The sequence below is a fragment of the Carcharhinus amblyrhynchos genome, chromosome 2, assembly GCF_965287045.1.
Source record: "Carcharhinus amblyrhynchos chromosome 2, sCarAmb.v2.hapA, whole genome shotgun sequence".
NCBI classification, from domain to species: domain Eukaryota; kingdom Metazoa; phylum Chordata; class Chondrichthyes; order Carcharhiniformes; family Carcharhinidae; genus Carcharhinus; species Carcharhinus amblyrhynchos.
Window position 1 is genome coordinate 38,267,069 of NC_137325.1, and position 24,829 is coordinate 38,291,897.

General features: G+C 42.4%; 1 protein-coding gene across 1 annotated transcript in view; it reads right to left on the reverse strand.

The window, feature by feature from the left end:
• LOC145360561 (androgen-dependent TFPI-regulating protein-like) overlaps nucleotides 1–24,829 on the reverse strand; it is a 74,735-nt gene that overhangs the window by 24,088 nt on the left and 25,818 nt on the right. The window contains exons 2-3 of the mRNA XM_080215865.1: nucleotides 10,947–11,063; nucleotides 3,579–3,680 (exon numbers count right to left, since the gene is read on the reverse strand). Of these exons, the coding sequence (XP_080071991.1) occupies nucleotides 3,579–3,680; nucleotides 10,947–11,063 (219 nt within the window). The remainder of the gene's footprint in view (nucleotides 1–3,578; nucleotides 3,681–10,946; nucleotides 11,064–24,829) is intronic.

Consider the following 24,829-nt stretch of genomic DNA (forward strand, 5'->3'; position numbering starts at 1 on the left):
TCTCATACGATATTGTGCTTAAGTTAATTATTCAGCATTCCAAGATAAGACTAGCTTTGCCGGTTAAATCTACAAATTTGACATTACAACAAAAGCTTTAGTGAAAAGTTATCATTTGTTCCTTTGCAGTTATTCCTCTCTTTTGTCTTCCAATTATAAGAACATCCAAATCTAGACTCCCTGAATGACTAAAGATATCAAGGTTAAAGCGAAACAGGAAAAGGAGACTTATGAGTTTTCAAAGGCACATCATGACGCTAGCTATACTCTGCTTCTCTTCAGGCTCCTGGGGTTGGACAAGTGACAGTGCAGATTGTCTGAAAACAGGAAATCAGGAAAGGAAAGTGAGGGGAGGAGGACAGGGTTGGAAGCAGGAGCATGATCAAACCATCAGCAGCTTGCACAGCAAGGTAAGCCAGCAAAATGAGCACAAACCAAGAGCAGGAAATGTATCAGTGATATCAGATGGTACAAGCCCTATTGTAGCTGGCACCATGATGTAGAGAAGCATCTCTTCTGTGGATGATGCAGGCCCTTGCCAACTCTGCACTGGTCTCTTTTAGTACATTAACCAGAGGGCAGAATGCCAGGAGCTGTGTAGCACAGTGTTGGTGGCTATGGTGCGCTGTTAGCTGAGTGGTGGGCATGCGATGCAGAGAGCAGTATGAGAGGCAGGTAATGTGCTGAGTAGGACTTTCATGTAAAGTTGACCACCTGTTTGAAATGATCAAGCTGCTTATGAGACAACTGCCAGATCCTCAAGTCCAGCCCTGGGATTTGATCTTTCTGCCTACTCTCTTCTGAGGATGGTTCTTGGAGTTCGCCTGACGCCATCCCTAACGCCAGCTCCCCCTCCATGGCTCCTGGTATCTCTCCTCCTGTGCACCTGTATCATTAATGCTTCCAGCATCCCATTCACCAACATGAATCCTTCTATCGGTGCTAATGTTCAGTTTCCTAGAATTTGCATGACAGCAACCTATTTTCCTAAAACTCCCCTTTAAGACACAGGCAGCTTTTCAGAAACAGCAGGCTACCTGTGACACATGGTCTTCAACAACATTCCTGGAAATTCCTGCCGTGTAGAGAATTCGTAGCATGTGGGCTCAAAATCACAATCAATCGGTATAAGGGTATAATTCAATTGTTTCAACTCTAACATCAGTTTTGGCTCAATGGCAGCACACGAGCTTCTGAGTCAGTGTTCAAGCGCTAATCCAAAAATTACAGCACATAATTTAGGCTTATACCGAGGTAAAATACCAAAGACATGCTACACTGTTTTAGTGTTGGGCTAGAAATCTGTCCTGTGACTTGGATGTGGCCAGTGTCCTTCATGACCTGTTTGCTCCCGTTGAGATTGATATGTATAACATACATAATTGGTCTATCCACTTCATTTGAATGTTGTGGCACTCACTTCCCACTGCTTTGGAAAAGCAGCCAGCTTCATCAAGGACCCCACACACCCCAGGCATACTCTCTTCCACTCTCTTCCATCGGAAAAAAGATACAAAAGTCTGAGATCATATACCAACTGACTAAAACTGCTTCTTCCCTGCTGCCATCAGACTTTTGAATGGATCTATCTTATATTAAGTTGATATTTCTCTACACTCTAGTTATGACTGTAACATTACTTTCTGTGCCTGTTTCTTTTCTTCTCCATTATACATTTATGAATGGTATGTTTTGTTTATATAGTGGACAAGAAACAATGCATGGAGAAGGAAAGGAGAGGGTGCAGAATGTAATGTTATTGTCATAGCTAGGATGTAGAAAAAGGTCAACTTAACACGAGGAAGGTCCATTCAAAAGGGAAGAAGCTGTTCTTGAGCCAGTTGATATGTGACCTCAGACTTTTGTATCTTTTTCTGACGGAAGAAGTCGAAGAGGAATCAGGCCTGTTATGTTAGCAGCCACAGCTAACAGAAATTTAAAACCCTAGAACTGAGTCAGCAATCAAGAAAGAACAGCCATTCAACATTGCCTCCCTTTGAAATACATTGTCCTTACCTTCTCATAAAGCTGTCAATCAATGACAGCCATTCATAGTATCAATGACACAAAGCTTTTATCCACTTCATTTCTCTTTATCTTGGGTAAATAAATCACTATCAGAGCCAGTTGGAAGCTTGCCATGGAGTCCTAAAGTATAGAAAGGGAAAGAGAGAAAAATAAAGGGGAAAAGAAAGAGAGAGAGAGAGGCTGTAAGAAATCCTGTTGCAGTCAGTACAAGGTAAAGGAGGCAGAAAAGGGAGAGTAAAAGGCTAAAAGAGAAGCAGCATTAAAAGTGGAAAGAAATCACAATCCATATTTCACATCAGCAGTTAGTCATTAGTCTGTCAGTTGGTCAGTCTGTGATATGATAAAGGGTAAATAAACACAGAGGCACAAAGAACAATCAGGTTATCACAAGGTGATAAAGATTTCAATCAGAGAAAAACTGCACTGTCCTACAAGATGTGTCCACATTACATGCTGAGCTAAGCACCACAGTCTTGGGAGCTCAGCCAAGCTTTCACAATGAGATAATCTGACAACTCTACCCACAGAAGCAATTAGAACAGATATCCAAACAAGTGGTCCAGCATCTGTTTTCCCAGCTTATCTCATGATGAATCCTTGGCCAAGCTCCCGTATTGGTTAATGCACTTAACTCAGTAGGCAATTATTGACACAGCTTGCATGGAGTCGCAAGGTTTGTTTGGTTGACATCTTTCCTAATAATCTTTGTAAGAATCTTACATTTCTTTGATGGGCATTTTCAAAGGATGGTGTAATTATTTACACAAGATTAAGAGATGTGAAATGGATGGAGGATTTTTGCCTTTAATACTATAAATTGTGATGGTTGCTTGTCACTTATATTGCAAGCTGAACATTATTTTCATGGTACTTTTTAAAGCCTCTTTGCTTGTTGTTTCAAAGACTTGCCAGACTTCCCAATTACTCATTACTTCTGTACATAGTGGATACTGGGAGAGTTGAAGTGGAGGATGCATGTAGGATATGGAAGAGGCATGGAAATATGGGGATAACAGGATAGTGGAAAATATGGGAGGTTGAGGGAAATAAGGGAGTTTGAGAGGGGTGAGGACCAAACACTCATGATTACAACTGGGCCAATGTCCAAGTAAACAGATGTGGATTTCTAGCTTGCTTGTCTGGCCATCCACCTGACTCCATTACAACCTTGGGCCTGCCTCAGGAGGCAGTGGTCCTGACTGCAGTCCACATCCAGCTCCCCAGAACAAAAATATGGCAGATGGAGGCCTCCTTAACAGGGATAGATTTGCAGAGTTGGAAACTTTCCAGACTCATGCTTCCCATCATCTTCATGAAAAATTTACCCGTTAACTATTTCTCCACAGATGCTGTCTGATTTGTTGAGTATTTCCAGCATTTTCTGTTTTTATTATGTAAGATCTGAACACACGGATTAATAAAACCTATTGCTCATTTACAGTAAAAAGGAAATAAATGTTTAATATTCCACTGTCTGTCTCCGATAACACTTAAATACAGTTATTTATGTGTTGCAATAGTTTCTCCAGGTTTTAGTTATTCACACTTACCACAGCATGATTCAGCCATAAAGGAATGAATTCATCAAGATCTTCAGGATATACGAGCGCTCTGTCATACGAGAACAAAAGCCAAAAGGATGCGACAACAAACTGAAAAAGGTCACATTAAAAATTCAGAGTTTAATGTTTATTTATTTATTAATGTTACAAGTAGGCTACATTAACACTGCAATGAAGTTACTGTGAAAATCCCCTAGTCGCCACACCTCGGTGCCTGTTTGAGTACACTGATAGAGAGTTTAGCATGGCTAATGCACCTAATCAGTACTTCTTTTGGAAATCAGGATGGGAGTTATAATACTTTCTAATATAAATTCACATAAACCAGAGGCCATCAGTTTGAAATTAGAAGTGATTTATTTAAATATTCAATTGGACTTTTAGAAATGAAAATTAAAAAGAAGAAAACAAGAGGTAAAAAAATTTAAGCTGGAAGTGTGCAGATGTTACATCTTTTCCAGTAAATGTATGGGAAAATATGACAAAGAGTTCACACCCGGCCAAACTTCTTTTTCAACAAGTTACTTTTTGTCTAAGATCTGTTCCATTTGCTTAGGCAACAACAGTGACTGCACTTCAATGTCATTAATTAGCAGAGATATATTTTCAGAAATTAAGAGATTGTTATAACCTGCCACGAAAAATATCCTTTTATTGCCTGTGACCCTATGAGTAAAGTGCATGGTACTGGGGTTAGTGTATTGAGATGTACAGAAAACTGGTTGGCAGACAGGAAACAAAGAGTAGGAATAAACAAGTTTTTTTCCAAATGGCAGGTAGGGAATGTAGGGTACCATGAGGAGCTATTTAACCCCACAATTCACTACATGTATTACTGTTTAAATGAGGGATCTAGTTGTAATATCTCCAAATTTGCAGATAATACAAAGCTGGGTGGGAGGGTGAGCTGTGAGGAGGATACAAAGATTGTTCAGTGTGATTTGGACAAATTGAGTGAGTGGGCAAATCAATGTCAAATGCAGTATAATGTGGATAAATATGAGGTTATCCATGTTGGTAGTAAAAATAGCATGGCAGATTACTATCTGAATGACAAATTAAGAGAGAGGAATCTGCAATGAGATCTGGGTGCCCTCATACACCAGTCTTTGAAGGTAAGTATGCAGGTGCAGTAGGCAAATGATATCCTGGCCTTCATAGTGAGAGGATTCAAGTGCAGGAGTAGGGATGTCATGCTGCAATTATACAGGACTTTGGTGAGGCCACACCTGGAATATTGAGTGCAGTTTTGGTCTCCTTACCTCAGAAAGAATGCTCTTTCTCTAGGGGGAATGCAAAGAAGATTTACCAAGCTAAGTCCTGGGATGGCAGGACTGATGTATGAGGAGAGATTGAGTCGGTTAGAATTGTATTCACTGGAGTTCAGAAGAATGAAGAGGGATCTTTTAGAAACTTGTAAGATTCATAGAATCCCTACGGTGCACGAAGAGACCATTTGGCCCACCGTGTCTTCAAAAACTCTTTGAAAGAGCATCCCATACTGGCCCTCCCCTACTAACTCTGCCCATCTAACCTACACATCTTTGGACACTAAGGGGCAATTTAGCATGACCAATCTACCTAATCTGTGCATCTTTAGACTATGGGAGGAAAGTGGAGCACCTGGAGGAAACCCACACAGACACGGTGAGAATATGCGAATTTCACACAGGCTGTCACCCAAGACCAGAATTGAACCCAGGTCCCTGGCACTGTGAGGCAGTAGTGCTAGCCACTGTGCCACTGCGCTGCCCCCTGATTCTAACAGGACTAGACAGGATAGCTGAAAGAAGGATATTCCCCATCATGGAAGTGTCCAGAACCAGGGATCATAGTCTGAGGATACAGGGTCGACTGTTTAGGACAGAGATGAGAAGAAATTTCTTCACCCAGAGAGTGGTCAGCCTCCTTCTGGAATTTGATACCACAGAAAATAGCTGAGGCCAAAACATTGTATATTTTGAAGAAGTAGTTAGATATAGCACTTGGGCAAAAAGGATCAAAGGATATTGGTTGGGGGTGGTAGTGGGGAGAGAGGTGGTTCATGCTATTGAGTTGAATGATCAGCCATGATCATAATGAATAGAGGACCAGGCTTGAAAGGCCAAATGGCCTCCTTCTGCTCCTATTTTCTATGACCCTATTCTGTGTGTTTCCTAAACTGAAGCCACAAAGTCGAATTTTGGCATCAAGAATTGGATGTCAGAATTTGGGGAAAAAAGTTTCTTGGCCTACAATGGATTCTGAAAATGCAATCTCTTCAGGGTAAAAGGTTAGTTGCTACCGGACAGTGAGAAAAGCGATAAATCTGAGTGGCAGAATAAGTTTGGCTACTCTTATTCCCATTTCTTCTGTCTTCCTATGTTCTTAAACCAGTAGGGCATTAAAATCAATCCCACCATCTACTTGGACAAACTGATTTTATAGGTATACAGCTTCTGCAATGTGGTGCAGAATTAAATAAGTTCACCAAACTGCTAACATTAGGAAGAAAGTCTGTAAATTACTGCTCACAGTAAATTAAACCACAATAATCAAGGAATCGTAGAATCCCTACAGTGCAGAAGGGGGCCATTCAGCCCTTTGGATCTGCACCAACTCTTTCCCAGACTCATCCCATAACTGCATATATTTGCCTCACTAACCTATATAACTTGGGACACCAAAGGGCAACTTAGCATGGTCAATCAACCTAACCTGCACATCTTTGGACTCAAGATGGACATGAAACAACTGGAATGTTGTAAAAACCTATCTGATTCACTAATGTGCTTTAGGAAAGGAAATTTTACCTGATTTGGCCTACAGGTGACACCAGAACTACAGGAATGTAGTTGACTGTTAACTGCCCTCTGAAATAGCCCAGCAAACCACCCAGTTCTACCAAATCCCTATAGAAAACATCACTGAAGAAGAATAAAACTGGACTTGAGCAATTGAAATGATAAAGGCATACCCCACTCATTCAAGACAGTATAATCCTCTTCACCAACATTTGAGGACTTGTGTGAAAATTAGGAGAGGTGTCCAACAGACAAGGCAAGAAATAATTTGTCATACCTCGCAACCAGTGTTCTAGATTCTTTCATTACTATCCCTAGCTATGTCCTGTCCCATCAGAAGTGACAGCATAATAGAATACAGATGGCAGATTGGCCCCGTGACTTCTCAACATTAACTCTGAACCCCATGAAATCGTATGGTCAAACACAGACAAGGAACCCTCTTGCTGATTACTACCTACCATCCTCCCTTAGTTGATGCAGCAATATATCTCTATGTTGAACATCAGTTGAAAGAAACACACAGGGTATAAAGAATGTACTCTGCATGGGGGACTTTAATATCTCTCACCAAGAGTGAGTTACAGCACTACTACCAGTGATCCTCAAATCTTGTGCATGAATTCAAAAATTATATGGAATGAACATTTTACTGATATTTTACTGGCCTTCATTAACATGGAGATAGTTTTAAGGGGGGCAATGACATTTAACATGGAGTAATCTAAACCCTTCACAATGCACACAAGGTGGAGGTACAACAAGTCTCCCAGGAACTTGACAACAAAATAAATGACCACTATCTCAGCCTTGGCTTCTCTTTGCAAGCTCAACTGCTTGGGGGGTGGGGGTGTGTGTGTGTGTGTGTGTGGAAGTATCCAGAATACCAGATGTCTTTCAATCACTGGTTCAGTTCCAGCATAAAAGAGCTTGTATACTTTGATTCCTTTGGCTGAATGGTCTCTTTCTGTACTGTTAAATGACTCTACAATATGTTGTGCTATAAATAACTCTGGAATGTGTTCTGCCTTTTTTTAGTGTTGTTAACTGAAGCAGCTTGTACTCCAGGTTTTGGAGCTAGCATCACTGCAGCGCATCTGTGTGGCTGAGAGCTTCATGGCTAACACATTTATAGATGAAGTCACCCCATTGCTTAAGCGTATGCAGAATGAGGCCATCAAACAGTCAAGAAAAAATAAATGGGTAGAGTCCTCTAGTTGCATCTGACTCTCCAACCGCTATTCAATTTTGAATATGCTGAAAGTAATGGTTCATCATGATGGGAAACAGCCACAGCCTGAGCCATGGTTCAGCTGTACAGGGGACACAAACGAGATTGGATTAGGAATAATGATATGAGATTCAATAGTATAGGGAATAAACAGGCATTTTTGCAGCTGCAGACGTAAATCCAGGATGGCATGTTGCCTCCAAAGTGTCATAGGTCAAGGGTGTCATTGAATGACTGCAATGTACCCTGAGGGAGAGTATGGGCTGTCAGCAGCTGTGGTCTACGTTAGTACCAACAACATAGACACAATGAAGAATACGGTTCTGCAGTTAGAATTTAGGGAGCTGGGTAAGTTAATGTGTCGCAAGTGATTAGGGAGGCAAATGGACAGTCGAATAGGATGTTGGTGAGGCTACATCTGGAGTACTTCGTATAGTTTTGGTTTCCTTATTTAAGAAAGGACATGATTGCATTAAAAGCAGTTCAGAGCAGGTTCATTCGACTGATTCCTGGGATGAGGGGTTATCCCATGAAAGAAGCTTGGACAGGTTGGGTCTGTGTTCATTGGAGTTTAGAAGAATGAGAGGCCAGAACTTAACAAGTGGATATTGAGAAGATGCTTCCCCTTGTGGGACAGCCTAGACTTAGGAGGCAGAGTTTAAAATAAGGTGTCTCCCACTTAAGATGCAGATGAGGATAAATTTTATCTCTGAGGGTCATGAGACTGTGGAACTCTCTTCCTCAGAAAGTGGTGGAGGCAGCGTCATTGAATATTTTTAAGACTGAGTTAGATAGATTTTTGATTGATTTAATTTGATTTGATTTATTTTGTCAAATATATTAGCATACAGTGAAAAGTATTGTTTCTTGCACACTATGCAGACAAAACATACCGTTCATAGAGAAGGAAACGAGAGAGTGCAGAATGTAGCGTTACAGTATTAGCTAGGGTGTAGAGAAAGATCAACTTAATGCAAGGTAAGTCCATTCAAAAGTCTGACAGCAGCAGGGAAGAAGCTGTTCTTGAGTCGGTTAGTACGTGACTTCTGTTCTTACTCGAATTTGCAGGAAAACTAAACACTTAGAGCTTTTTTGGGAGAATCATGGTCTTAATCTCTCCAGCGCATCATAGCTGTAGTTATACATCTACAAAGTGCACTGCAGCAAATTTCCAAGGTTCCTTCAATAGCTACACCTAAACCCATAACCTCTGCCACTGGAAGAACAAAGGTAGCAGATACAAGAAATATTACAACCTTCAATTCCATTCAAAATCACATGTCACCTAATTTGGAACTATATCAATGTTCCTCCATTGTCATTTGGTTAAAATCGCTCCCTAACAGCTCTATGGAAGTATCGGCAGTATATGCAGATCACATCTACAGCAGCTCAAGATGGCATCTCACCATCACCTTCTCAAGGATAATTATGAATGGGAAATAGATGACCTTGCCAGAAAATCCCACATTCTGTGAATTAATAAAGCAAGAATATTTTGGTAATTTCTGAATATGGGTGTGGATCCTGAAATTATCTCAGTGATCAAAGTGATGAATCAAATGTTAACTGTTAGTTTAGGAAAGAGTGGATGACATGCTCGGAACTTTGGAGAAAGCATATTCCTTTAAGAAAGCAGAAAGACACAATGGACAGGATCTCCCTAGGGATAGGTTAGGAGGCTCACAACATAAGAGAAGGGTAAGGTTGGAGTGCAATGTTTCTGATTTCATGGCATTTCACCAGCAAAAGGGAAGGTGGGAAATGACCATCCCACGCAGAGGTCATTTTTAAGTGACCAATTAAGGGCCTCTTCCCACCACTGCTGGCATTTTCCAGTGATGGGTAGGCCCTTCACTACATGGGGACACTGGCATCCTCCCTGTTGGTTCAGTAGGGGAACCCTCTGTTGATTGGGGAGGGTTTCCCAGAGGCAATTGCTACTTCTGTGCCCATGCCACGCACACTGCCTTGTTTGCAAAGGCCTGTCTTAGTGGCCGCAGTGACCACCCAAACCCATTCACCAGTGTCCATTGCTGCATCTCTCAGTTACCACAATCCCAACAGAGGCCACTGTTCCTGGTGATACTGCATAACACTGCCTGACTCCTCACCTACCTCAGTTCACTTGCTGCTGAAAATCTCGGGTGGAATACTTGCAAAATAATTCTAGGTGTCATTACGGTGAGAATAATGGAGTGACCCACGCCGCACTCTTCGGCAAGCCGCACCTCAATCCACTGGAACTTAGTGCACTGAAAGAGTATCCATGTGAGTAACACCATTCTGGAGCCCCAGGTGTGACTGCCTGAAGTGGCTGCAGCTTTGTGCCGTTAAGCAGGGAGAGCTGCATTCACACCAGGAAGATGGCACTGTGCAGATCAGCCGCACAGTTTACAGAGGGAGAGCTCAGACAGCTGCTGGCGTCCGTGGAGGAGGGGTGGCCTATCCTATACCCTTAGGAGGGAAGACCACTCAGGAACAGAACTCCAATGTGGCCTGAGAAGCAGTGGCTGTGGCAGTTAGTGCCCGTGGCCTGACACTGAGGAATGTAGACAGAAAATGAACAACCTTATTCGGGCTGCAAGAGTGAGTGTCCATCCATCTCACCCTAGCAGCAATCCCACTCATCACACCTTGAATGTCCAGCTCGACCTGGTCCTGGACACCCCGCAGCCATTCAACACTCAACGCATCTGCATCCTCCTCAAATCCATCTGGCACCCCCAGTCACAACCCCAGACTGGCAAGGCACAATGCTAAGCTACACCACCCATTCGTATCCACTGCCCTACAACCTTCATTCAGGCTCAGGCCCACCAGCCATCAAGCTCCCAATGACCCTCTTATGTCTGGAAGAATGAATAAGAATCTGGTATAAATATTCAGCGGCACCTCTTTATACCAGATTGTGGCACAGTGGCACTGTGGTTACCACTGCTGCCTCACACCACCAGGGACCCGGGTTCGATTCCCAGCTTGGGTCATCTGCGGAGAGTGGTGAGGTCAACCCTTTTCTCCCAGCCCAAGTCCACCCAACCACCAGGACCCATAAGGACCTTTCCTCTGCAGTCTAGCAGCAGCAAAGAGACAAATCTCTTTGAGCTCCCTCAGGGCCCAAGGTGCAAGGCCAGGGTGTCAGTGCCAGGGTACCAGGCGACAGTGCACTGTAGACACTGCCAAAGCATGTAGCCAGGAGAGAGCTGAGTTGGCAGGATGAGGGGAAAAAGGGGGCTGAGTGCTGTGGTCTGAAGGGGAAGGGGATGCTGAGTGGGGGTCTGTTCCTTGTTTACTTGTAAATGCATGGTAATTTCCAGGACAATGAAAAGAATTTCCACTTACAGTGCCAACAGGAAAAGCTAGGACCGAGAAGAAGAGATCCCTCAGTTTCAGAATCCAAAACACAGGTCCCAGTATATCTGCCAGGATACACAGCCCATTGAAAAGAGTCTGCAGAAACTAGAAAAATAATTAGAGAAATTGTGAGTGTAACACGGTGAGGATGGCACGGTAGCACAGTGGTTAGCACTGCTGCTTCACAGCTCTAGGGTCCTAGGTTCAATTCCCAGCTCGGGTCACTGTCTGTGTGGATTTTGCACATTCTCCTCGTGTCTGTGTGGGTTTCCTCCCACAGTCCAAAGATGTGCGGGTTAGGTTGATTGGCCATGCTAAGAAATTGCCCCTTAGTGTCCAGGGATGTGTAGGTTACAGGGGGTATAATATGTAGGGATATGAGGGTAGGGCCTGGGTGGGATTGTGTTCAGTGCAGACTCGATGGGCCGAAGGGCCTCTTTCTGTACTGTAGGCTTCTATGATCTATGAACATTCTTACAAAGTTACAGTGCAGGCTTCAAGATTAACTGTATTCAATTACTTAGACAATCTCTCTTGGTGTTGCATACAAAATGTCAAGGACACGGAAACTGCAGATCAAAAAGTGTAGAAAGCAAAAGAAAGGAGATAGATAGGAAGTGGAAAGGTGGAGGGAGGAAAAAACAGTGATTGGAGAGATGACCTGAGAGTATGATGGGAGAAGAGGGGGAAAGAGAAGATGTAAAGGAGAGGATGAATGAATAGTAAAGTGAGTTATCTGGAGGAAAAAGAATGGGAAGAGAGAAGGATAATGGGGAAAGGGCTGGAAAAGAAATGGAGGGGAAGTAAAAAGATGGCATTATGTAACACAAAAACAGAAAATGCTGGGAAATCCCAGCAAGTCTGATAGCTCCGGTGGAGACGGATTAGAGCTAACATTTTGAATTTGGATCTGGATACTGTCAAATCTGTTGAGATTTTCCAGCATTTTCATTTTCCTTTCAGATTTTAGCATCTGCACTAATTTGCTTTTATCTTGGCATTAAGTGGCTTTGCATTCAGATAAAGGATTGGCTAAAGGACAGAAAACAGAATTCAGAGTAAACAGATCATTTTCAGGTATGGGCAGGCTAGTACTCATGGAATGCTGCAAAGGTCAAATTGAAAATGTTAGAAGCTATCATTATCGATGTTATAGCAGGGCACTAAGATAAATCTACGTTAATCAGGCAGAGTCAATGTGGTTTTGTGAAAGGGGAAATCATGTTTAACCAATTCATTAGAATTATTGGCAACAGAACATTAAGGCTGTTGGCCACTTCCCTGAACCAGAAAGCAACATCTCCAAGAAGAGAAATGTGGAAATCAATGTCTGCACAAAAATCAGCAATGTTGTGGGTATGCCGGCGTTGGACTGGCGTAAACATAGTAAAAAGTCTGACAACACCAGGTTTTAGTCCAACCTATTTATTTGATAATATACTCACAAGCTTTCGGGGTTAGTCCCTTCGTCAGGTGAATGGAGAGTTCATTCACCTGACGAAGGGACTAACCCCGAAAGCTTGTGAGTATATTATCAAATAAATAGGTTGGACTAAAACCTGGTGTTGTCAGACTTTTTACAAAAATCAGCAAAACAGCACTGGTCTAACAATATGCTCCACATGGTGTGGGAATCCAACGCCATCAATATCGCCATGAAGCTATCACTCTATATGCCCATAGTACTACCAAATACCAGTGAGATACGGAAGGAAACACCAAAGGTTGTACACCTTTTATCAGTGTTGCCAATATCAGATCCACCATGTTCATATGTGTATAAGATCAAGGTTGCTGGGTGAGTGGAATTTAAATGTAGCATTGTTAGTCTTGTGAACTGCAGAATATTGATTTTTTTTATATGTTGATGCTGTTGGATTCAAATTGTTTGCACTGTTGTTGTACCCTAGCTTTCTCTTCCATTTGATTTTCAATCTTCCACAGCCTAACTTAGATAGTTCACTGAGCTGAGATTCACTACCTGATAAAAAAGAGAATTTTATATTAACTCAGAATCAAGATGCACACTTTCTGACAACCTCACAAACTTAACATAATCACATGATTCAACTTATCCCTTGCCTTCAGTCAAACAAAGACTGCACTGAATACAGCATTTGTCTTTTTAGTGAAAATCTAGGTCAATCTTATTCCTGAAGAATTACAACCTGATTACACACAGTCTTAAAAATGTTTCCAACTCTGTGTGCAGTTTCTGTTCCAATAGAACCAAGGGGAGAGCATTCCACAGGACTGGACAATATGCTGTAAAGTCGTGTGATGAAATTTAAAACAATTTAACTTCATGCAAATCAGGCACATGGCCGTTCTGGGCGTAGACCAGGTTTTGTCAGCGGTGGGTGGTGGGGAAGATCTCAAACCAAGATCTGCTGGCACAAATCTTGTTATGGCCCTCTCATTAGATTTTATAACTATAATCAGATTTGTGCCTGCAGTGAACAGGCTGGCTAAATCTCATCCTATGTATTAAAGCCAAAGGCAATCAAGGTACTGGGACACACTTGAAAAAGTGCTAATAAGACTATAAATTCAAAGGACTAAAAAATTCTCAGACTCCGATAAAATGTAATTAAGGTGATACAAATGAAACAGGATTAAAGAGAACCAAATGGCAAATTAGAAATATGGAGCTGGCATAGGCTGTTCACTCCGTTGTGCCTATTCCACCAATCAACTAGATCATGGCTAGTCTGTTTTTAACTTGGTCTACCTGCCCAGATTGTATTTCCCTCAATACCTCAGCTTCTGAATTTTCAATTGACCTAGCTTCAACATATTTTTATAAGAGAGAGGCAGATTTCCACTATTTTATGGGAAGAAATCTTTCTCAGCATCATTTCTGAATAGCCCAGCTTAATTTTAAGGTTATGTCCCTTTGTTCTGGACTCCAGAACAATAACTGTTGCATTGTTCAGATGAAATAACTTTTCTCTATTTATTCTATCTGATCCTTTAATAATCACAAACACCTGAATTTGATCGCCACTGAATCACCAAATAGATCTCCCCATACAAAATGTGTTCTGATGACACGTTTTCATTTGAGTACAGTGGGCAATTTACTCAAATAGTGCTGCCAGCCACTTGACTTTAGCACAGTTACTGCGCGAGCATTCAGTTTTTACTATATGTCTGCCAGGAACTACATTTTCAAGACATTGAAATGCATTCAACAACAACACTACCAAAAAATCTGTCCAAGATGTGAATAAGCTAATATAGTTTTCAGCAAAGACAGTGCTAGTTAGAAGTTCTGTGGATGATTGTGCATTATTGGTGCATAGTTTTCACTTACTTAATATTTTCTGCAATGTTCACTGAAAATTAAGCATCTACCTGTTCTACAGTGCAGGTGCTCTACGTAAAATACTCTAATTCAACATATCAAAGGCCAAAGATGTGCAGGTTAGGTTGATTGACCATGCTAAAATTGCCCCTTAGTGTCCTGAGATGAGTAGGTTAGAGGGGTTAGCGGATAAATATGTAGAGACAAGGGGGTAGGGCCTGGGTGGGATTGTGGTTGGTGCAGACTCGATGGGCCAAATGGCCTCTTTCTGCACTGTAGGGATTCTTTGATTCTAGGATATCAAAATAGGTTTTTAATGTAAAAGTTACAAGTTAGTAACATAACCCACCATTATTATACACTTTCTTATTTGAAAGTGATTTTCAAGTAGCATGCTAATTGTTTTCCAGAAACACATTGGGAGTGTTAAACATGGGATAACTGTACAAGACAATACAAGTTTAGTTAATGCAACTAGTTCTCATCATTTAACTTATTCAGCCCAGTATTTTTGTGCTCCCTCGCTCCCTGTTTTATTTTGAAATTCTGCTGGCGATCTTAATGCAAGGTTTTGCCTTCCTGAAGGAAAAAAAAAATCTGCTGCTGTTGGGAGCTGTGCCAGAGTCTCTCTCGTGTTTTGGAAAGCTGACTTGTCTTCAAACTGTTCTGAATCTCAAGAGCGTTTGAATGCAGAATTCAACTAATGGCCTCAATCCCAGTACCACATGAGAATTAGTCTGTGCTGTGTTGAACCTGTGAAAAGGGTCTTCTTTCTACGGGATTAGCTTGATTGGAACATTATAGATATCTTTACATATACACCATATCATGATTGTTTGTTTCTTGTTGGTAATTGATAAAGTCTCTTGCTAATTTTCTTACTATACATGTTAACAATATTCTTAAATAAACTTTGTTTGATTAAAAACTCCCTAGTGGGTCACTTGAATCATACCTGAAGTGAAACATCTCATGCTTATCCTAGCCAAAATAAAGTTGCACAATGTATGATTCAGGTAGGCTTCATAAAATACTTTGGAGTTTCTAACTTGAACCATAACGCTTCTTTAAGGCAAAAATATGATTCTTGTGTTCAGTACCCAGATACAGTCCAACTAGAACTCTTTAAATCTATAATACTCTTCATGTAATTTCTACCCCTTTATATTCCAGCATCTCTTCAGTCAAAGGTGGAAGTACAACCAGCTTTATAAATTGTTTGCATCTGAACTGTACATTGACTCCTAAATCTCTCTGCTTTTCCACATTCTCTCTGCTTCTTACCATTTGGAAAATACAATCATTCTGGCTCCAAATGGATAACTTCATATTTCTTCACCTTAAACTCCATACATCATGTTTTCGCCCAAACATAATCTGTCAAATGTCTATTTGCAACTTTTTGATTCCACCTACAGTATTTACTATTGGACCCAAAGTGGTGTTAGAAGACCCTATATAAGGCTCTCTATTCCTTCCTTAGCTTTAAATATAGTTAAAAGCCTTGACCCATGTACAGATTGTACTGGGTACAACAGCATAATAATGATTTTAATGAATTGAAATATACGAACAGTATTCCAGAAGTCTGGACTAATGATCCAAGGTCAACATTCAAACCTCACCAAGGCAACTAGGAAATTTAAATTTAGTAAATTAAATGCATTTTGGGTATCAGTAATGCTGACCACAAAACTACCAAACTAATGTCCTTTCAGAAAGGAAATCTGCTATCATAATCTGGCCTATACATGCCTCAAGACCCACAGTGATGTGGTTGACTCTTAACAGCAAAACGAAATGGCCTAGTAAGCCACGCAGTATTACTCCCAACTGATGTGGTTTGAAATTTCAACTCACTGTCACTTTCCAAGGGCAGTTAAGGGCAATTAATACATGCCTTGATAGAAATGCCTACTGCCCATTAAGAAATTTTAAATAAAATTGCTGTGAACACCTCCAATCCATCCTAATCAAGACAGTAGGCCTGTTATTACTTTAAAGGTGTAAATTAACAATTAATTGACTAATAAATAAGGTTAGATAGACATGATAATGACAGTGATGTTCTGTGCCTGCAACATGTGGAAATCTGTGGGATGCACTGAAATTTCAGACAACCATGTTTGTGGTAAGTTCTGGGGCACAAGCTGGCACTGCCAGGGTGCCCATGCCACGAGACACCACACCCCACTGCCCAATCCCCTGGGAAACTCTGATTGCCCCCCCCATCCTTCACTTGTGCTGGTCATTCTGCTAGTTCTCTGAAAGTGGGGAGTTAGTGTAATCCCCGCAAGAGTGAAACACTCTGAATGGTTGGGAGAGGCTAGTGGGCCCGGGGAATTCAATCCCAGGTCAGCTAATCCGATTTAAATTACATTCGAATAAAGATGTAAATTACTTAGCTGTCTTCCTGCTGCTTTCCAGCATGGATCTGACCACGTCAGAAATTCGGCACTAGGAGATGCACTTGCGGGGGTAATGCATGTGTGAATCCTGCGCGCACCCAATTGGAGGATTCCCCTACCCCACTGTGCTAGAAAACTAGCACAGCAGAGTGGGAGAATCACCTCCCACGTGTCCCCAAGCTACTGTGCCTTCTAAGGATGATGACCCCATTATAATGATTTATAGGCTGCAAAGATCACTGTGAGATATCACTGTCCTGATACATAAGATTTCCTGGAAGCTGCCATGGCTCAATCAGCCTGAGGGAATGCAACTTACAACACTTTCAAGCCTATATCCCTATTTTGGCTACTGGCCAACAAAGATTACCCATTGTGAGGTGATTACTTACTCTTGTTATATCACCAAGAGATCATAGGAATCATAGATTGTTCAAAATCAATCTTACTTAAGCTGGATTCTGCTGAATCAAAGGATGGCTGCTACAGGTCACATGACTAAAGATTGGCCACAGCTTCTGGACATTTCCAAACAGCAGTTACAACACTAAAGCATCCCTCATCAGTGTGGAATCTCACACTTTTCTTTGTGAGGACATTATAATGAACAAAATCAGAGGAGCAGCAGATGGTTGATCTCCACAGCTTAAATCATAACAAAGGGAGAGCCATTGAAATTCATTAACCCTGCAGATCATTAAGTGCTACATTCCTCTCATAACGTGGATAATGAAATTAACCAGAGACACACAGACTGCTTGTTAACTTGCTTGTTTACTGCTTTGTTAACCCCTCTGGAGGGTCAAATTAGATGATGCAAGTTTCTGGCTTCTGGAACCCTTTTGATATTACATTTTGAAACTCATACTTTAGAATGTTGATGTACCTCCAACCTGCAATATTCAACAGCAGAATCCCAGGTTGACAAAGCAACTTGAAAATGTCCTAGCCTTTCAAAGAATGTTTAACTGGAAGCCTCTGATCATTGCCTGCCAAGCAGGCCAAGTCTATGTACAACAATCTTATCTCGCTGCATTGCCATCCATTTTCAAGAAACCACACTGCTGTCTTCAGCCAGGAAATAACTTCTCCAAGAAGGAACTCCTCTTTGGACTTTGACTTTGTGGATTCTGGAAATCATGTGAATTGATATTGGTTTCTGTATTTCTTTTATTGCTAGGTTATTCATAATTGTAAAATTCCTTTCTATTCTCTTTACCGTAGATTTGTGTGTGTGTGGAAAAAAAGTTCCATTCATCTGTACTGCCCCACAACCCTCCCCTAAGTATTTCCGCCCCCCCCCAAAACCCCCACGCTACCCCAGGTTTAGATATGTGGAATTAGTAACAAATGGGATACCGCAGAGATTGGTACTAGGATCTCAGTTATTCACAATGTACAGTAATGATTTAGATGAGAGAATTATATGTAATATCTCCAAATATGCAGATTACAAAGCTGGGTGGGAGGATGAGCTGTGAGAAGGATGTAGAGGTGCTTTAGTGTGATTTGGACAAGCTGAGTGAATGGGCAAATGCATGGCAGACGCAATATAAGAGGATAAATGTGAGGCTGTCCACTTTAGTGGGAAAAACAGGAAGGCAGATTATTACCTGAATGGCTATAAATTGAAAGAGGCAAGTGTGCAATGAGACGTGGATGTCGTAATATACCAGTTGCAGCAGATGCTAAAGAAGGAATGGTATGTTGACCTTCATAACAAAATTATTCAAGTACACAAATGTCTTGCTGCAATTATCCAGGACTTTAGTGACTGTTGTGTGCAGACATAGTTATTTTAACTGAGGAAGAATGTTGTTGCAAAGGTTTACCATACTGATTCCTCGGATGGTGGAACTGACATATGAGGAAAGTTGAGTTGGTTAGGATTATATTCACTGGAGTTCAGAAGAATGAGGGGAATCTCATAGAAAGCTATATGATTCTAACAGGACTAGACAGGATAGATGGATGGTTCCGATGGCGGTGTGGTGCCGGGGGCGGGGGGGGCGGGGGGCCTGATCCCAGAACCAGAGATCATAGTCTAACGATACAGAGGTAAACCTTTTAAGACTGAACCGAGGAGAAATTTCTTCACCCAGGGAGTGGTGGACCTGTGGAATTATCTACCACAAAAAACAGCTGAGGCCAAAACATTGTATGTTTCCAAGAAGGAATTAGATGTGGTTCTTGGAATAAGTGCATGAAAAGATATTGGAGGAAGGTGGACTCAGGTTGTTGAGTTGGATGATCAGCCACGATCATAATGAATGGGAGAGCACTCTCAAAGGGCTGAATGACCTACTGCTTCTCCTCATTTCCATGTTTCCATGTAATCTTTTGATTTAATCAATTAAAAATGCTCTATGAGAAACTTTAAGAGTTGGACTTTTTTGTTTTTATTTCTGTCAACCACCTACATGGCACAAGTCAGGAGACTGATGAAATACTCTCCACTTGCATGGATGAGTGTAATCTAAATAGAACTCAAAGAGCATGACACCATTCAGAAAAAGTTCAGCCTATTACATTAGCACCCATTCACCACATTCAATACTCACTCCCTGCACCACCAACGCACAACGGTAGTGGTGTGCACCATCTGCAAGATGCTCAGTTTAAACCCACCAAGGTTCCCTCAATGGCATCTTCCAAATTCACTACCTCAACTAATCAGAAGGGCAAAGGGCAGTTGATGCAGAGAGACTACCACCTGAAAGTTCTTCTCCAGGCCACACACAATCAAGGCTTTGAATGAAAACACTGTTGTTGGATCAAAGCCCTGGTGTACCCTTCCTAACAGGACTGTGGGGAAAGCAGGTGTAGAACTCAGGGTGGAGAAGGACTATGAAATATTTGAAGAAATTAACATAGAGAGAGTGAACTTATCAGCCAGTTTAGCAGCCTGAAAAGTAGATAAATTCCCGATGAGAAGTGTCCCAGATTCTTGAGGGAGGCAACGGACGAGAAATCAGAGCACTAACAGTAATTTCTAAATCCTCTCTGACCACAGGTTAGATACAGTAAGAAGTCTCACAACACTACATTAAAGTCCAACAGGTTTATTTGGTAGCACAAGTCGCAAGATTTCAGAGCACTGCTCCTTCATCAGGTTGTGCAACTCCCACCCACCCACTGAAGGAGCAGTGCTCCAAACGCTTGCGGCTTGGGCTACCAAATAAACCTGCTGGACTTTAACCTGGTGTTGTGAGACTACTTACTGTGCTTATCCCAGTCCAATGCCAACATCTCCACCCCACAGGTTAGATGCCAGAGGACTGGAGGATTGTCAACATTGTCCATTAATAAAAAAACAGAGGTAGGAATACAGCAGGAAATTTTAGGTCAGTCAATTTAGCCTCAGTGATGGGAAAGTTACTAGAAAGAATGCTGAGGGACAGGATGTATCTGCACTTGGATAGACATGGATTAATCAAAGATAGATTTAAGATTTAAACATAGATTTAAGAGAAGGCCATTTTTGAGGAGGTAATCAGGATTGTTGGTGAGGATAATGCATTTGATGTGGTCTATATAGGGGTGATTCTCCCCCCTAAAAAACTAAGTGAAAACAGGAGACTTATGCCCTTGTTTGGGCAAACTTAGTTTTATGAATCTCTTGCGGTCTGTGCTCCACAGGATACCTCAGGGGAATCCATGCCAATAAGGGGATGCCTCATCCTGCAGGAGAGGCCGGCATCAGAGCACTGAGGGGGCCACTCTGCATGCACCGATCTGTCAATGGGAAGATCGGCGCATGCGCATTGGGTTACCCATTGCCTGCCTCCTGATTTCTGCCCAGATTTCCTGCTGATGGCCGTCATCCCCCCCAGTTCCCCCTTCCACGATTGTTGGCCTACACAGTTCCCTCTTCCTCCTCCCCAGGACACCCCTCCCACCCTGCCCCTGACCTCCGGGGGGGGGGGGGGCCTCAAAAGGCCTCTGTCCCCATCAGCTGGGTGATCATGCCTTGTCCCCCTTGGTGGGGATGAGCTTTGATCCCTGCTGGTGGAAGAGTGAATAGGAACAGAATAGCCAGGGAGTCAATAATGAGAGGCCGCCAGATTAAACTTGTCTATTAGCATGGAATGCTTGTCACTGGAAGTTGTTAAAACAGAGGCTACAGCATTTTCTAAGGGAAATTGGATACGTATTCAAAGCACAGGATGAATCAGAGCTATGTGTAGATAATAAGGCAGTGAAATTTGTTTTGGATTCCTTTTGCAAAGAGCAGGTAAGACACAAATCAGCCAAGGGTTCCATTTCTTTGGATCTCCTACAGAATAGTAGTTTCGCCTGCCCAGGTCCAAATCGCTTGGTTTACCATTTTAATTCTAAGTGCTGGGCAGACTTGAGACTGGGAATGTTTCAGATCCAACCTTTAGACCCGTTCTGAGGTGCCCCCATACACACTCCGCCTGCAAAAATATCAGCGATTCCAGATCGCGCTACAGAAGCCTGTGGGTAGGTCTTAATGCACTCAAAACCCTGCAGCTCCAATCAGCTCCTCCAAATGCATATGGTGGAATGCTGCTCCCCTGCCACATCCCCCCAGGCCAGATAATGTCTACCTGGCCCCCACAGACATTGCCCCACCCTCACATCATTACTGACCCCGTTATTGATTAATAAGGGGATCAGGGTTTATGGGGAAAAGGCAAGAGAATAGGGATGAGGAAAATATCAGCCATGATTGAATGGCGGAGCAGACTCAATGGGCCAAGTGGCCTAATTCTGCTTCTACGTGTTAGCGTCTCATGTTCTTATTTCCCGCCCCCTCCCCCCAACTCTGATCTCAGGCAAAGTGGCAGCAGAACTCTCCCCCTTCCCCCACTGATCACAGGCAGAGTGCCAGCGGACCCCCTTTCACCCCCACACATCACAGGCAGAGTGCCAGCGGACCCCCTTTCACCCCCACACATCACAGGCAGAGGGGTAGCCTACCCCCTTTCACCCCCACACATCACAGGCAGAGGGGTAGCCTACCCCCTTTCACCCCCACACATCACGGGCAGAGTGCCAGCGGACCCCCTTTCACCCCCACACATCACAGGCAGAGTGCCAGCGGACCCCCTTTCACCCCCACACATCACAGGCAGAGTGCCAGCGGACCCCCTTTCACCCCCACACATCACAGGCAGAGTGCCAGCGGACCCCCTTTCACCCCCACACATCACAGGCAGAGTGCCAGCGGACCCCTTTTCACCTCCCCGATCTCAAGCAGAGTGGCAGCGGACCTACCTTCCCCCTTCCCCCTCCCCCTCCACCGATCTGAAGCAGAGAGCCATCGGACAATCAGCACTTACCTCCTCACTGATGGAGCACCCAAATCATACTTACATAGAGCATGTCTGTTTCGTGCTGATTCCAGATGGGCAAATGTGGTGGTAAAGGGGGGAGTGCCAGTAAAGTTGGGCGTGCAGCACATCAACTCAATCTAAATACAAGCAAATGCATCTAAATGGCCGTCACACCCGTTTTGGGTGCGGTCCTGATCGAGGCCATTTTTGGGCCTTGATGAAGGGGGAAATCAGTGCGGACACAGGCGCGGATCCCACTTCTCATCTCATACCCAAATTTACCAAGTTTTCGCATCTGAAAACGGGCGCGACACAATGGTAAAATTGGACCCTGTGAGTATATTTTGTTGTGTTTGGTGTCTAACAGATTCTTCAGGGTTTGTCTAAGTAAGCTGCTGGTTTGTTAAAACCTTTATTAATTATTTACAACTCTATGTCTGTCTTAAGAACTCTGCATGGAGTTGGACTTCTCCTCTCTCCAGATCTCTGTTACTTAGGTATGTGTCATTACATCAGAGTTACATCGGTTTTAGGTGTATCTTATGTTAAGCTCATACTTGACAGAGGACGTATGAAAACCTTCCAATAGGAATCTGAAAATCAGAAAGGAGCATTTCATTATCCAAGGGCAAGCAGGTCCACTTCTGCAGCACCCATAAGGCAGAGATGCATCAGAGGCCCTCTGAAGATAGTTGGAGATGCAGCAGATCCTGAGAGATATGGAAGCTAGCACAGGTAAGTCATGGGAATCAAATTGGAGGGAACAAAGACCATGATAATTGTCCATTCCCTCGACTGGGACACTCAGAGCCATTACTGCCACCAGCCAGAATCAACAGTTACCATTCCTTGTGAAGGTACTGTAATGGACAATAAGCTCTTTTTTTTTCAGCCACTTTCTCATTCTCTCCATGTACACACAAACCTTCATTACCCACAAAGTGCTATCCAAAAATTGGACTCCTCACTCTGAGCCCTGTAAGATCCTTGTGACTCCTTGGCTGGGATTCTCTGGTCCTGCCAGCGGTCGGCATCAGAGTAGATAGAAAATTTGGAGAGAAGTCAATTGACTTTTGGCTGCTCGCCAAATTTTCCCACCCGGCCCTTGACGATGCCTGGCACTGGTGGGATTGGAAAATTTTGCCCCTTGTTTGTGCAAACAGCTAAAACTTAAAAATCTTTTTATGGGGGATCCCCTGGAGGATAAGATTATTTTTATTCGCATCTGGAATGAGTCCAAAAATATTTCAACAAAAATCTTAAGGCATTCCAGCTGTTTCATAAATTCTCATCATATTTTCTGTGGAAGTTCCAGCTTGTTCATAGAATGTTGCTGCCTGTGGAATTCCAGGAAATTGTTTTGGAAGTAAAATATACTTTGGGAAAAAAATCACACTTTGTTGATTAATGGCATTGCACAAAAACAAGCAATTATTAATTAAACATATAATCAAAAATTTCCAAAGTATCTTAAAACACGACATATATGCAGATGTAATTAACTTGAAACAGGATTGAGTAGCTTTCATACGCAGCAGGTTATAATGAGATGACAGATTTTTAACATGTATTGATGAACTATTTGTTTTGGCAGCAACTGTGTTCTAACAGCAGGGTACTTATAGAGAAGGGGAATACAAAGAATGACAGGGCACAGTTAGATAGAATGCTTCAGTTATAGTATAGACACAACTAAGAAAACCTCTACATTCTGAGAAGGCAGTGAAAGAATGATTTTACTGCAAAGAGCCTCCGGGAAGTGACTGTATATTGCATAGCAAAGTGAAAAAGAAAATATCACTGTGGAACTTAAGTGTAAATGATGTCCTAAAAGTTGAATTTTCAATTTTCAGCTGAGCGAGAAGCCATTTTAACTCCTAGGCCTCATTTAATATTGTGGGCAGTTCATTTCCTGTTGGACACAATATCCAGCATAAGTGTCAACTTGAGTTAAAGTGCACTTCTTAAAATGAGGTTGCTTCCTGCTTTCACTTCCTCAGTTTAAACTGCTCATAAATGTTTGAATAATGCTTTTTGGCAGCTAGCTTGAGCAGAAGTGGTGCATTGTGATTTTCTGCCTCCCTCGCAGTTCGAATTCAGAAAAGAGAAGGGGGGAGTAACACTCCTCCTTAATCTGAAAAGACATCTGCAAGGCCAGAATGAAGCAGGTGTGGGCAGAGTCGGACAAAATGTATTTAGTGACATCCAAAGACTTGGCTGAGTAAGAAGCTCCCTGGGCTCACAAAAGCCACAAAGGTGAATGTACCTCAATTGCCCTGTCTCTTTCAATAGTATCTCACACAATCACTCACCACTATCCAATTCCTTCCCCCCATTCCCCCTCCATCACCAAAATACATTATAACACCTCCCTTTCCCTTTACAACCGCTCCTTTCATTTCACACCACACACTGATGCTCATCTCATTGAAATTATAGATTCTGAAGGGTCTTGACAAGGTAGACAAGAGAAATTCTTTCTCCTGACAGGGGAATCTAAAATACAGAGACATATCTCTGGATAAGGAGCTGATCATTTAAGACTGAAGTGAGAAATGACCTCACTCAGGGGTTGTGAACCTTTGCAACTCTTTACTCTAGAAGATTGTGGATGTTCCAATATTTAATATAGTTAAGGCTGAGAAAACAGATCTTTGATCTCAAAGAATCAGGGCAAATGGGGACCAGATGGGAAAGTGGATTTGAGGCAAAAAGTACACAGTGATCATACTGAACAGTGGAACAAGTTTGAGATGTCTGCTCCTATTTCTTATGTTCTTATGTTCTCTTCTCACATATCACCCCTTGTATAACTATCAACTCTTCCCAACATTCCTGTCTCGTTTTGAATCACAC